This window comes from Budorcas taxicolor, chromosome 13 (genome assembly GCF_023091745.1).
Source record: "Budorcas taxicolor isolate Tak-1 chromosome 13, Takin1.1, whole genome shotgun sequence".
Classification (NCBI taxonomy): domain Eukaryota; kingdom Metazoa; phylum Chordata; class Mammalia; order Artiodactyla; family Bovidae; genus Budorcas; species Budorcas taxicolor.
This window is the reverse complement of record NC_068922.1, coordinates 73,754,847-73,768,990: the sequence shown is the minus strand read 5'-3', so window position 1 is coordinate 73,768,990 and position 14,144 is coordinate 73,754,847. Positions and strand designations below refer to the sequence as shown.

Genomic DNA, 14,144 nt, shown 5'->3' with positions numbered 1-14,144 from the left:
TGGTCAGGACAAGATGCTGTCAGGTCACATCACATTTGATACACTATTGATTGGCTAGGAACTCACCAATACAAATGACGGGTGAGCGTTTCCAGGTCCAGGGTCTTACTTTTACTACTCACCTCTCCCCAAGCCTCATCTGAGCCCTCACATCACAGAGGAGGGTAAGCCTGGCTGAGTCTATTTTTCCTGACACCAAATACATGGTTTTTCCACCAACCATCTAATTCCCAGCACCCAACAGGCCTCCCACTGTCCACTGACTTCTGATATCATATCTGTGGAGTCAGGGCCGATGCCACAGGTTGAGGTATCAAGAATGCCCTGACCGCAGATGCCAGCCATGTGTTCTCAAGTTATCATGCTTCTGACCAAGTGATTAAAACTCGAAATTTCCATGACTCCACCTCCATGCTCGAAAAGTCAATTGAACCAGTGAACAAACTCAGGAAGACTCTTAATCACTGTTCTTAGAGTAACGTACAGGAAAAAACTCAGAAACCATGAAATGGAGGAGATCTTTCGGACATGGGAGGAGTGGAGGTGAACGGAGTCTCCATGCCTTCCTGAGCAGAGCACCCTCACCTCATGACCGTTTCTTCCCATGTCATAAGCTCTCTGAGCCAATATTTATGGATTTGTATTGAAGTTTCACTCAATAGGCATATGTGTTGAATCGTCAGCCAGTGGTGACTGACCTCAGGCTCAGTGCCCTCCTCTCTCCCCAGAAGAGCAGAAAATTCTAACCTTTAAGTGCTTTCGTGACTATTTCAGCCAATCCTGTTAGTATACTGGCTCCTTTTCCGAAAATCTTGGTACCTAAGGAAGACAAACATTTCAAAATTTTCACAACTATTGGACCATGAACAAGAACAACATTCAAATATGAAAAATAAAATGATAGGGAAAAGTGGAGAAAGGAAAAGGCCTGGACAATTTGCTAATATTTTTCAAGCCTTGGTCCCATGAGCCAAGGGCTGGTGTTCATCCTTTCCCAGCAGTTCCATTTCTGACTGGTCAGGGTCTGTGTGATTAATTTTTAAACAGAGGGATAATCATTATTTGACCATAAATATTCTTTCTTTCTGGCCCCAAGTAAGTAGGTAGAGAAATATTTCATGAACATATCCCTGTGGAAAATGACTGAACATGGCCCAGAAATGTGAATAAACTGCTTATATTTATGACTGATAATATGTTTAGTGGAGAAGGAAATGGCAACCCACTCCAGGATTCTTGCCTTAAAAATCTCATGGACAGAGGAACCTAGCAGTCCATGGGTTGCAAAGAGTCGGACACGACTGAAGAAACTATACTTCATGTTCAAAGAACTCATGCAGCACTTATCTGCTGTTCAGATGAGGACTATAGATGACTTGCCAGAGGACACATGGTATGAGGGTGAAAAGGTCCAAACAAGATACACCCTGTCACAACCCACTTGATATACTATCCTATTCTGCCTGGAACTCTGAAAATACCGGTAACTGGTAACAGCTTCTGGGTGCAGTGTCCCACTTTCATTACTCTCCTGGCCCAGCAATCGCCTGAGCTCCCAAAGCACAAAGGAGAGTGAGTTGGGTTTCCTTGACACCAAATATGTGGTGTCTCTCGAAACAATATCCAGTTACCCAAACACTCACAGGGTGTGCAAAAACACAATTTAATTCAAAGAGAAAATCAGGGGAGGTCACATGTATTCGGCATGTTGAGTCTCAGAATTGTCCTGAGTTCCAGAGCCAACCATGTGTGCCCGTTTCTCATGATTTGGCAAAGTGTCTAAAACTGGGACGATCCATTAACCCACCTCCATGTTCAATAACTGAGTTAATCTCATGAACAAAATCAGGAAGACCCTCACATCACCACCCTCCCTGTTGTAACAGCCCAGAAGCTCTCTGAATCCCCACATTTGTAGATTCTTCTTACAGTTTCACTAAACAGGAATTTTGATTGAATCATGGGCCAGTGAGGACTGTTCCCAGTCTCAGCGCCCTCTCCTCTCCCCAGAGCTACAGGAAGAACACAAACCTTTAAGCACACCGCCGAGGATACCTTTAACCACAGGTAGTACTGAACGCTTCTCAATGCCCTGTTTATGGATTGTCTCCACACCTAGGAAAGACAGTAAATCCAAGAGTTGCAGGAGGCCTGATCCATGGACTAAAACAATGATTAAATATGAATAATAAAATAGTCATCAACAGTGGACAAATGAGGGCAAAAATATGGATAATACGCAATAGTCAAAACAGAACGTGGGAATGGGCCTGAGACTTTCCTAATAATGTCTCAGCTTTGGTATCATGTGTCAACCTACACAGGGCTCTCTCTCACATTCCCTGCAGAACATTCATCCCAGGTTGCTCTAATTATTTTTCATGATAGAGAAATACTCATTATTTGACAGTCAAATATCCTTTGTTGCCCAAAGTAAGTAGGTACAGAAATTTTTTATATGATACAACTTGGCGGAACATGCACTAATTCACCATGAAATGTTTATTCACTGTTGAGGATTCACGAAATAGGCGTATTGACTGAATCATTGGTCATTGCTCATGGATCTCAATATCAGTGCCCATCTCTCTTCCCTGAGGTCCAGAAAATACAAACCTGTATTCTCCTCAATGAGTGTTGAGTATTCAATCTGGAGTGTTGGCATATCCTCTTGCATGTGGTTATCGAACTGTATCCTGGAAATCATCACCTGACCTATGAAAGAGAGTAAATTTCAAAAGTTCAGAAGACATGGTCCGTGAAACAAGAGAAGGAACACAGATGCATAATATAATACCAGTCAAAAGACAACAGGGGAAAGGGCCTGGAGACTTTCCTAATATTGTTTCAGCCTTGCTCCCACAGGATACCCCACAAGGGCTGTGTTTCTTTTATTTCCCAGTAGCTGCTCCCCTCCTGGCTCAGATCTTTGATTACTCTTAACAATATGGGAATAAACATTATTTGATAAAGAAATATTTTTACTTGGCCACAGAAAGCAGGTAGAGAATAATTTTTTCCCCTTAACACATTGTGTTAGAAAATGGACAAATCAGGTCATGACACATGAATAAAGTCTTTCCTTTCATAACTCTGCATCTGTTCTGAGAACTAATGTAACATGTTCCCCTCTTCAGATGAGGAAACTCCAGATGACTAGCCCAGGAATAAGCATGTGAGTTGCCTGGTCAAGACAATATACGATGAAGTCACAACCCACATGATACACTACTGATTGGCTAGGAACTCGATAATACAGAGAACGGGTGAGAGTTTCCAGGTCCAGGGGATTACTTTCACAACTCACCGGTTCCCAAGCCTCACCTCAGTCATCAAATCACAGGGGGGTGAATCTGGGTTTTTTCCTAACACCAAATATGTGGTTTTTCCAACAACCATCCAATTCCCAACACCCAACAGGCCATCCACTGTCCATTGGCCTTAGACACCATATCTGTGGAGTTAGTGCCAATGCCACAGGTTGAGGTATCGAGACTGCCCTGACTTCACTGCCAGCCATGTGTTCTCAAGTTATCATGTTTCTGAACAAGTGACTGAAACTCGAAATTTCCATGCTACCTCCATGCTCAAAAGCTCAATTAAACCAGTGAACAAACTCAGGAAAACTCTTATTGACTGTTCTCAGAGTAATGTACAGGGAAAAACTCAGAAACAGTGAAATGGAGGAGATCTTTAGAGCATGGGTGTAGTGGAGTTCAATGTAAACTCCATGCCCTTCTGAGCAGGGCAACCTCAACTCATGACCATTTCTTCCCACCTGATAAGCCCTCTGAGCCAATATTTATGGATTTGTATTGAGATTTCACTCAAAAGTCGTATGGATTGAATCATCAGCCAGTGGTGGCTGACCTCAGGCTCAGTGCCCTCCTCTCTCCCCAGAAGAGCAGAAAGTCCTAACCTTTAAGGGCTTTCTTGACTATTTCAGCCAATCCTGTTAGTATACTGGCTCCCTTTCCTACAATCTTGACACCTAGGAAAGACAAACATTTCAGGAATATTGTACCATGATCCCGGACAATGTTCACATATGAAAAATAAAACAATAGGAAAATGTAAGACAGAGAAAAGGCATGGAAAATTTTCTAATATTCTACAAGCCTTGGTCCATGAACCAACCACACAAGGTCTGGGTTTCATGCTTTCCTGGCAGTTGTTGTTCTCAGTGGTCTAGGTCTGTGTGATTAATTTTTATATAGAGGGATAATCATTACTTGTCCTATAAATATTTGTTCTTTCTGACCCAAGTCAGTAGGTACAGAATTGTTTCATGAACACTTCCTGGTGTAAAATGACCAAACATGGCCGTGAAATGTGAATAAGCTGTTTATATTAATGACTGGTAATATGTTCCCAGAACTCATGCAGCACTTATCTGCTGTTCAGATGAGTACTATACATGACTTGCGGATGAACACATGGTTTGAGGGTGACAGGGTACGAACAATACACCCTGTCCCAAGCCGCTTGATATATTGTCTTATTCTGCCCTGAACTCTGAAAACACTGATATTGGTAACAGCTGCTGGGTGCAGTGTCCCACTTTCACTACTCCACTGGTCCAGCACTCACCTGAGCTCCAAAACACAAGGGAAAGTGTGTTGGGTTTCCTTGACACCAAATTAGTGGTGTCTCTCGAAACAACATCCAATTCCACAAACACCCACAGGGTATGTAACAACGCAATTTGATTCGGTGAGGAAATCCAGGGAGTTAATATACATTCTGCATGTTGAGTCTCAGAATTGTCCCAAGATCAGGAGCCAGCCATGTGGGCCCATTTCTCATGATTTGGCAAAGTGTCTAAAACTGGAAGTTCTGTTACCCCACCTGTGTTTTCAATAACTCAGTTAATCTGATGACCAAACTCAGGACAACCACTCACATATGGATCGCACCTTGTTATTAAGGATAATTCTAGGCACACCAAAATAGGAGATGTGCATGGCAAAGTGGAAGTGGAGTTGTGGGGAGCCACCATGTCGTAGAGAACACCGGACCCGCACATCACCACCCTCCCTGTTGTAATAGCCCAGAAGCTCTCTGAATGACCGCATTTATGGATACGTTTGCAGTTTCACTAAACAGGAATTTTGACTGAATCATGGGCCAGTGAGGCCTGTTCCCAGTCTCAGTGCCCTCTCCTCTCCCCAGAGCTACAGGAAGAACACAAACCTTTAAGCACACCGCCGAGGATACCTTTAACCACAGGTAGTACTGAACGCTTCTCAATGCCCTGTTTATGCATTGTCTCCACACCTAGGAAAGACAGTAAATCCAAGAGTTGCAGGAAGCCTGGTCCATGGACTAAAACAACGATTAAATATGAATAATAAAATAGTCATCAACAGTGGAAAATGAGGGGAAAATATGGATAATATGCAATAGTCAAGACAGAATGTGGGATGGTCCTGAAGACTTTCCTAATAATGTCTCAGCTTTGCTATCAGGTGTCAACCTACACACGGCTGTTTCTTACATTCCCTGCAGACATTCATTCCAGCTTGCTCTAATTATTTTTCATGATAGCGGAATACTCATTATTGACACCTAAATATTCTTTGTTGCACAAAGTAAATAGGTAAAGAAATTTTTTTATTTTAAATTTATTTATTAGATGAATACATTAGCAGAGCATGCACTAAATTCACTGTGAAATATTTATGTGCTCTTGAGGTTTAAAGAAACGGGCATTTGGACTAAATCATTGATCATTGGTCATGGATCTGAATCTCAGTGCCCTTCCCTCTTCACTGTGGTCCAGAAAATACAAACCTTCATTCTCCTCAATGAGTGTTGAGTATTCAATCTGAAGTGTTGGTAATTCCTCTTGAGTACTGTTATCAAACTGTATCCCTGAAATCATCACCTGACCTATGAAAGAGAGTAAATTTCAAGATTTCAGAAGACATGGTCCATGACACAAGAAGAGGAACACAGATGCATAATATGATACCAGTCAAAAGACAACAGGGGAAAGGGCCTGGAGACTTTCCTAATATTGTATCAGCCTTGCTCCCACATGCTACCCCACAAGGGCTATGTTTCTTGCTTTCCCTGCAGCTGCTCCCCTCGTGGCTTGGATCTTTTCATTACTCTTTATAATATGGGAACAAACATTGTTTGAAAAGAAATATTTTTACTTGGCCACAGAAAGCAGGTAGAGAATCATTTTCTCCCCTTAACACATTGTGTTGGAAAATGGACAAATCAGGTCATGACACGTGAATAAAGTCTTTCCTTTCATAACTCTGCATCTGTTCTAAGAACTCATGTAACATGTTCCCCTGTTCAGATGAGGAAACTCCAGATGACTTGCCCAGGAATAAGCATGTGGGTTGCCTGGTCAAGACAATATACGATGAAGTCACAGCCCACATGATACACTATTGATTGGCTAGGAACTCAATAATACAGAGAACGGGTGAGAGTTTCCAGGTCCAGGGGATTACATTCACAACTCACCTCTCCCCAAGATTCACCTGAGCTTCAAATCACAGAGGAGGGTGAGTCTGGGTTTTTTCCTGACACCAAATATGTGGTTTTTCCAACTACCATCCAATTCCCAACACCCAACAGGCTGCCCAGTATACATTGAGCTTGGATACCATATCTGTGGAGTTAGTGCCAATGCCACAGATTGAGGTATCGAGACTACCCAGACTTCAGATCCCAGCCATGTGTTCTCGAGTCATCATGTTTCTGAACAAGCGACTGAAGCTTGAAATTTCCACTCTACCTCTATGCTTGAAAACTCAGTCAAACCAATGAACAAACTCAGGAAAACTCTTAATCACTGTTCTCAGAGTAACGTACAGAAAAAAACTCAGAAACAGTGAAATGGAAGAGATCTTTCGCCATGGCTGTGGTGGAGTTGGATGGAGCCTCCATGTTTTCCTGAACAGAGCACCCTCATCTCATGACCGTTTAGCCCCACCTGATAAGCTCTCTGAGCCAGTATTTATGGATTTGTATTGAGGTTTCACTCGAGTCGTATGTACTGAATTGTCAGCCAGTGGTGACTGACCTCAGGCCCAGTGCCCTCCTCTCTCCCCAGAAGAGCAGAAAGTCCTAACCTTTAAGGGCTTTCTTGACTATTTCAGCCAATCCTGTTAGTATACTGGCTCCCTTTCTGAAAATCTTGGCACCTGTGAAAGACAAACACTTCAGGAATATTGTACCATGGACCAAGATAATATTCATGTATGAAAACCAAAGCAGTAGGAAAAAGTAAGGCAAAGTAAAGGCCTGGAGAATTTTCTAATATTGTACAAGTCTTGGTCCCATGAACCAACCACCCAACAGCTGGGTTTCATGCCTTCCCAGCATTTGCTCTTCTCCGTGGTCTAGTTCTGTGTGATTAATTTTTAAACAGAGGGATAATCCTCATTTGACCCATAAATATTCTTTCTTTCTGGCACCAAATAAACAGGTATAGAAATTGTTCATGAACATTTCCTGGTATAAAATGACCAAACATGGCCATGAAATGTGAATAAGCTGTTTATATTTATGACTCGTAATCAGTTCCCAGAATTCATCCAGCACTTATCTGCTGTTCAGATGAGGACTATGGATGACTTGCCACAGGACACGTGGCATGAGGGTGACATGATCCAAACAAGATATACCATGTCACAACCCACTTGATACACTATCCTATTCTGCCTGGAATGCTGAAAATACCAATAACTGTCACAGCTTCTGGGTACAGTGTCGCACTTTCATTACTCCCCTGGGCCAGCAATCTCCTGAACTCCCAAAGCACAAGGGAGAGCGAGTTGGGTTTCCTTGACACCAAATATGTGGTGTCCTTCGAAACAATATCCAATTCTCCAAACACCCACTGGATGTGCAACAACGCAATTTAATGCACATAGGAAATCAGGGGAGTTAAAATACCTTCTGCATGTTGATGTCTCAGAACTGTCCTCAGTTCAAATGCAATCCATGTGGGACCATCCCTCATGATTTGACAAAGTAAAACTGGGAAGTTCTATTACCCCACCTCCTTGTTCAATAATTCAGTTAATCTGATGACCAGTCAGGAAGACCACTCACATAGGGATCGCACCTTGTTATTTAAGATAATTCTAGGCACACCAAAATGAGTAGATGTGCAAGGCAAAGTGGAAGTGGAGCTGTGGGGAGCCACCCTGTCCTAAGGAACACAGGACCCTCCCATCACTACCCTCCCTGTTGTAACAGCCCAGAAGCTCTCTGATTGCCCACATTTGTGGATTCTTCTTGCGGTTTCACTAAACAGGAATTTTGATTGAATCATGGGCCAGTGAGGACTGTTCCCAGTCTCAGTGCCCTCTCCTCTCCCCAGAGCTACAAAAAGAACACACCTTTAAGCACACCGCCGAGGATACCTTTAAGCACAGGTAGTACTGCACGCTTCTCAAGTCTCTGCTTATGGCTTGTCTCCACACCTAGGAAAGACAGTAAATCCAAGAGTTGCAGGAGGCTGGTCCATGGAGTAAAACAACGATCAAATATGGATGATAAAATAGTCGTCAACAGTGGACAAATGAGGGAAAAATATGGATAATACGCAATAGTCCCAACAACGTGGGAATGGGCCTGGAGACTTTCCTAATAGTGTCTCAGCTTTGGTATCAGGAGTCAACCTACACAGGGCTGTTTCTTACATTCCCTGCAGACATTCATTCCAGCTTGCTCTAATTATTTTTCATGATAGCAGAATACTCATTATTGACACCTAAATATTCTTTGTTGCCCAAAGTAAGTAGGTAAAGAAATCTTTCGAGATGAATACATCTTGGTGGAACATGCACAAAATTCACCGTTGAAATATTTATGCACTGTTGAGGTTTTAAGAAACAGGCATATTGACTGAATCATTGGTCGTTGGTCATTGATCTGAATCTCAGCACCTGTCCCTCTTCCCAAGGTGCAGAAACTACAAACCTTTATTCTCCTCACTGAGTACTGCGTATTCAATCTCGAGTGTTGGCAATTCCTCTTGTGTATGGTTATCGAATTGTATTCTTGAAATCATCACCTCATCTATGAAAGAGTAAATTTCAAGAGTTTCAGGAAGTTTGGTATATGAAACAGGAAAAGGATCATACATGGATAAGATAATACCAATCAAAAGACAACAAGGGAAAGGACCTGGAGACTTCCATTATATTGTAAAGCCTTGTCCTCACAGGCTACCCTACAAGGGCTGTTTTTTGCTTTCCCTGCAGCTGCCCTCCTCCGTGGCTCTATAGCTTTTCATTACTCTTAATGATACAGGAATAAACCTTTTCAAACCAGAAATATTTTTACTTGGCCACAGCAAGTAGGTAGAGAATATTTTTTCAGATTAGCACATTGTGGTGGAACATGGACAAACATGGTCATGACACGTGGATAAACTGTTTCTACTCATAACACATCATCTGTTCTAAGAACTCATGTGACATGATTCCCTGTTCAGATGAGAAAACTGCAGATGACTTGCACCAGGACACACATTCAGGAGGCTTGGTCAGGACATGATACTGTCACATCGCTACGCATTTGATACACTGTTGCTTGGCTCGGAACTCGACAATACTCAGAACAGTGAGAGTTTCCAGGTCCAGGGTCTTACTTTCCTAACTTGCCTATTCGCAAGCCTCACCTGAGCCATCACATCACAGTGGTGAGTGACTCTAGGATTTTTCCTAACACCAAATACATGGTTTTTCCAACAACCATCCAATTCCCAACACCCAACATGCCACCCAAAGTCCACTGACTTCTGATACCATCTGTGGAGTTTGGGCTGATTCCACAGGTTGATGTAGGGAGACGGCCCTGACTTCAGATGCTAGCCATGTCCTCTTGAGTTCTCGTGATTCTGAGCAAGTGACTGAAACTTCAAATTTCCACAACTCCACCTTCATCCTCAAAAACTCAATCGAACCAGCAACCAAACTCAGGAAAACTCTTAATCACTGCTCTCAGTGTACATTACAGGAAAAATCTCAGAAACTGAATACGAGGAGATCTTTAGTGCATGGGAGGAGTGGAGATGGACAGAGCCTCCATGCCTTTCTGAGCAGAGCACCTTCAACTCACGACCGCTTCTTCCCCCCTCAGAAGTTCTCTGAGCCAATATATATTGAGTTTTTTTGAGGTTTCACTAGGAGTTCAATATGTACTCAGTCGTCAGCCAGTGGTGACTGATCTCAGTCTCAGTGCCCTCCCCTCTCCCCAGGGGAGCAGGAAGTCCAAACCTCTGATTGTTTTGTTCAGCATTTTAGCCAATCCTCCTAGTATACTGGCTCCATTTCCGACAATCTTGGAACCTATGAAAGACAAAAATTTCAACATTTCAGAATATTGGAACATGCATCAGGACAACATTCACATATGAAAATTAAAATGATAGCAAAAAGTGAGAGAAGGGAAGGCCAGCAGAATTGTCTAATATTGTAAAGTCCTTGGTCCCCTGAACCAGCCACACGAGGCCTGGGTTTCACGCTTTCCTGGCAGCTGCTCTTCTCGATGTTCTAGGTCTCTGCGATTAATTTTTAAACAGAGGAATACTCCTCACTTGAGCCATAAATATTCTTTCTTTCTGGCCCCAAGTAAGTAGGCACAGAAATCTCTCATGAACATTTCCTGGTGTAAAATAACCAAAAATGCCCACGAAATGTGAATAAGCTGTTTATATTTATGACTGGCATTATGTTCCCAGAACTCATGCAGCACTTATCTGCTGTTCAGATGAGGACTATGGATGACTTGCCAGAGGACGTGTGGCATGAGGGTGATTGAGTTCGAACAAGATACACCCTGTCATAGCCCACTTGATACACTCTCCTATTCTGAAGGGAACTCTGAAAATACCAATAATTGGTAACGGCTTCTGGGTACAGTGTCCCACTTTCATTACTCCCCTGGTCCAGCACTCATGAGCTCCCAAAGCACAAGGGAGAGTGAGTTGGGTTTCCTTGACACCAAATATGTGGTGTCTCTCGAAACAACATCCATTTCCACAAACACCCACAGGGTGTGCAACAATGCAATTTAATTCAGATAGAAACTCGAGGGAGTTAATATACATTCTGCATGTTGAGGTCTCAGCACTGTCCTCAGTTCAGATCCTAGCCATGTGGGCCCATCCCTCACGATCTGACAAAGTGTCTAAAACTGGGAAGTTCCATTACCCCACTCCATGTTCAATAACTCAGTTAATCTGATGACCAACTCAGGATGACCACTCACACAGGGATCACACCTTGTTATTAAGGATAATTCTAGGCACACCAAAATGAGTAGACGTGCAAGGCAAAGTGGAAGTGGAGTTGTGGGGAGCCACCATGTCCTAGAGAACACAGGACCCTCACATCACCACCCTCCCTGTTTTAACAGCTGAGAAGCTCTCTGAATGCTCTCTGAATGCCTGAATTATTCTTGAAGTTTCACTAAACGGGTGTTTTGATTGAATCATTGGCCAGTGGGGACTGTTCCCAGTCTCAGTGCCCTCTCCTTTCCCCAGAGGAACTGGAAGAACAAACCTTTAATCACACCGCCGAGGATCTTTTTAAACACTTTTTTTAATGAACGCTTCTCAAGGCCATGTTTATGGCTTGTCTCCACACCTATGAGAGACAGGAAATTCCAAGAGTTTCAGGAGGCCTAGCCATGAACTAAAACAATGATCAAATATGGATAATAAAATAGTCGTCAACAGTGGACAAATGAGAGAATAACTATGGATAATACAAAATAGTCAAAAGGGAACATGGGAAAGGACCTGGAGACTTTCCTAATAATGTCTCAGCTTTGGTCTCAGGAGTCAGCCTACACAGGGCTCTTTCTTACATTCCCTGCAGAACATTCATCCCAGCTTGTGCTAATTATTTTTCATGATAAGAGGAATACTCATTATTTGACACCCAAATATTCTTTCTGGCCCAAAGTAAGTAGGTAAAGAAATCTTTTGAGATGAATGCATACTGGCAGAACATACACTAAATTCACCATGAAATATTCATGTAATGTTGAGGTTTCAACAAACAGGCTTATTGATTGAATCATTCATCATTGATCATTGATCTGAATCTCAGTGCCCTTCCCTCTTTCGTGAGGTCCAGAAACTACAAACCTTCATTCTCCTCACTGAGTGTTGAGTATTCAATCTCGAGTGTTGGCAGTTCCTCTGGCATATGGTTATCGAACTGTATCCCAGAAATCATCACCTGACCTATGAAAGAGAGTAAATTTCAAGAGTTTCAGGAGGCCTGGTCCATGAAATAAGAAAAGGAACAAACATGGATAAGATAATACCAGTCAAAAGACAACAAGGAAAGGGCCTGGAGACTTTCCTTATACTGTATCAGCCTTGCTCCCACAGGTCACCCCACAAGGGCTGTGTTTCTTGCTTTCCCTGCAGCTGCTCTCCTCATGGCTGGGATCTTTGATTACTCATAATACTACAGGAATTACATCATTTGATAAAGAAATATTTTTACTTGGCCACAGCAAACAGGTAGAGAATTTCTTTTTCAGCTCAACACATTGTGTTGGCAAATGGACAAATCAGGTCATGACACATGAATAAAGTCTTTCCTTTCATAACTCTGCATCTGTTCTGAGAACCAATGTAACATGTTTCCCCTGTTCAGATGAGGAAACTGTTGATTACTAGACCAGGAATAAGCATGTAGGTTGCCTGGTCAAGAGAATATAGGATGATGTCACAACCCATTTGATACACTATTGATTGGCTAGGAACTCGACAATACAGAGAACGGGTCAGAGTTTCCAGGTCCAGGGATTTACTTTCACTACTCAGCTCTCCCCAAGCCTCACCTGAGCCATCAAATCACAGAGGTGGATGAGTCTGGGGTTTTTCCTGACACCAAATATGTGGTTTTTCTACAACCATCCATTCAACACCCAACAGGCCGCCCAGTATCCATTGATCTTGGATACCATATCTGTGGAGTTAGTGCCGATGCCACAGATTGAGGTATCGAGACTACCCAGACTTCAGATCCCAGCCATGTGTTCTCGAGTTATCATGTTTCTGAACAAGTGACTGAAACTCGAAATTTCCACTCTACCTCCATGCTCAAAAACTCAATCAAACCAGTGAACAAACTCAGGAAAACTCTTATTCACTGTTCTCAGAGAAACTCAGAAACAGTGAAATGGAGGACATCTTTAGGGCACAGGTGTAGTGGAGTTGGATGGAGCCTCCATGCCCTTCTGAGCAGAGCACCTTCAACTCATGACCGTTTAGCCCCATCTGATAAGCTCTCTGAACCAATATTTATGGATTTGTATTGAGGTTCCCCTCAAGAGTCGTATGGATTGAATTGTCAGCCAGTGGTGAATGACCTCAGGCTCAGTGCCCTCCACTTCCCCAGAAGAGCAGAAAGTCCTAACCTTTAAGGGCTTTCTTGACTATTTCAGCCAGTCCTGTTAGTAAACTGGCTCCCTTTCCAACAATCTTGACACCTAGGAAAGACAAACATTTCAGGAATATTGTACCGTGATCCCGGACAATGTTCACATATGAAAAACAAAACAATAGGAAAATGTAAGACAGGAAAGGCAAGGAAATTTTTCTAATATTCTACAAGCCTTGGTCCATGAACCAACCACACAAGGTCTGGTTTCATGCTTTCCTGGCAGTTGCTGTTCTCAGTGGTCTAGGTCAGTGAGATTAATTTTTATATAGAGGGATAATCATTACTTGTCCCATAAATATTCGTTCTTTCTGGCCCCAATTAAGTAGGTACAGAACTGTTTCATGAACATTTCCTGGTGTAAAATGACCAAACATGGCCATGAAATGTGAATAAGCTGTTTATATTGATGACCCATAATATGTTCCCAGAACTCAGGCAGCACTTATCTGCTGTTCAGATGAGGACTATACATGACTTGCCGGAGGACACATGGTTTGAGGGTGACAGGGTCTAAACAAGATACACCCTGTCACAACCCACTTGATCTACTCTCCTATTCTGCCCTGAACTCTGAAAAAACTGATATTGGTAACAGCTTCTGGGTTCAGTGTCCCACTTTCATTACTCGCCTGGCCTAGTACTTGCCTGAGCTCCCAAAGCTCAAGAGAGTGAGTTGTGTTTCCTTGACACCAAATATGTGGT

General features: G+C 42.7%; 1 protein-coding gene across 1 annotated transcript in view; it reads right to left on the bottom strand.

Moving 5' to 3' along the window:
- LOC128058094 (uncharacterized) overlaps positions 1-14,144 on the bottom strand; it is a 127,368-nt gene that overhangs the window by 15,576 nt on the left and 97,648 nt on the right. Inside the window, 15 exon segments of the mRNA XM_052650456.1 lie at positions 748-819; positions 2,032-2,115; positions 2,617-2,715; positions 3,920-3,991; positions 5,194-5,277; positions 5,794-5,892; positions 7,095-7,133; positions 7,136-7,166; positions 8,370-8,399; positions 8,401-8,453; positions 8,953-9,051; positions 10,254-10,325; positions 11,541-11,624; positions 12,131-12,229; positions 13,417-13,488. Of these exon segments, the coding sequence (XP_052506416.1) occupies positions 748-819; positions 2,032-2,115; positions 2,617-2,715; positions 3,920-3,991; positions 5,194-5,277; positions 5,794-5,892; positions 7,095-7,133; positions 7,136-7,166; positions 8,370-8,399; positions 8,401-8,453; positions 8,953-9,051; positions 10,254-10,325; positions 11,541-11,624; positions 12,131-12,229; positions 13,417-13,488 (1,089 nt within the window).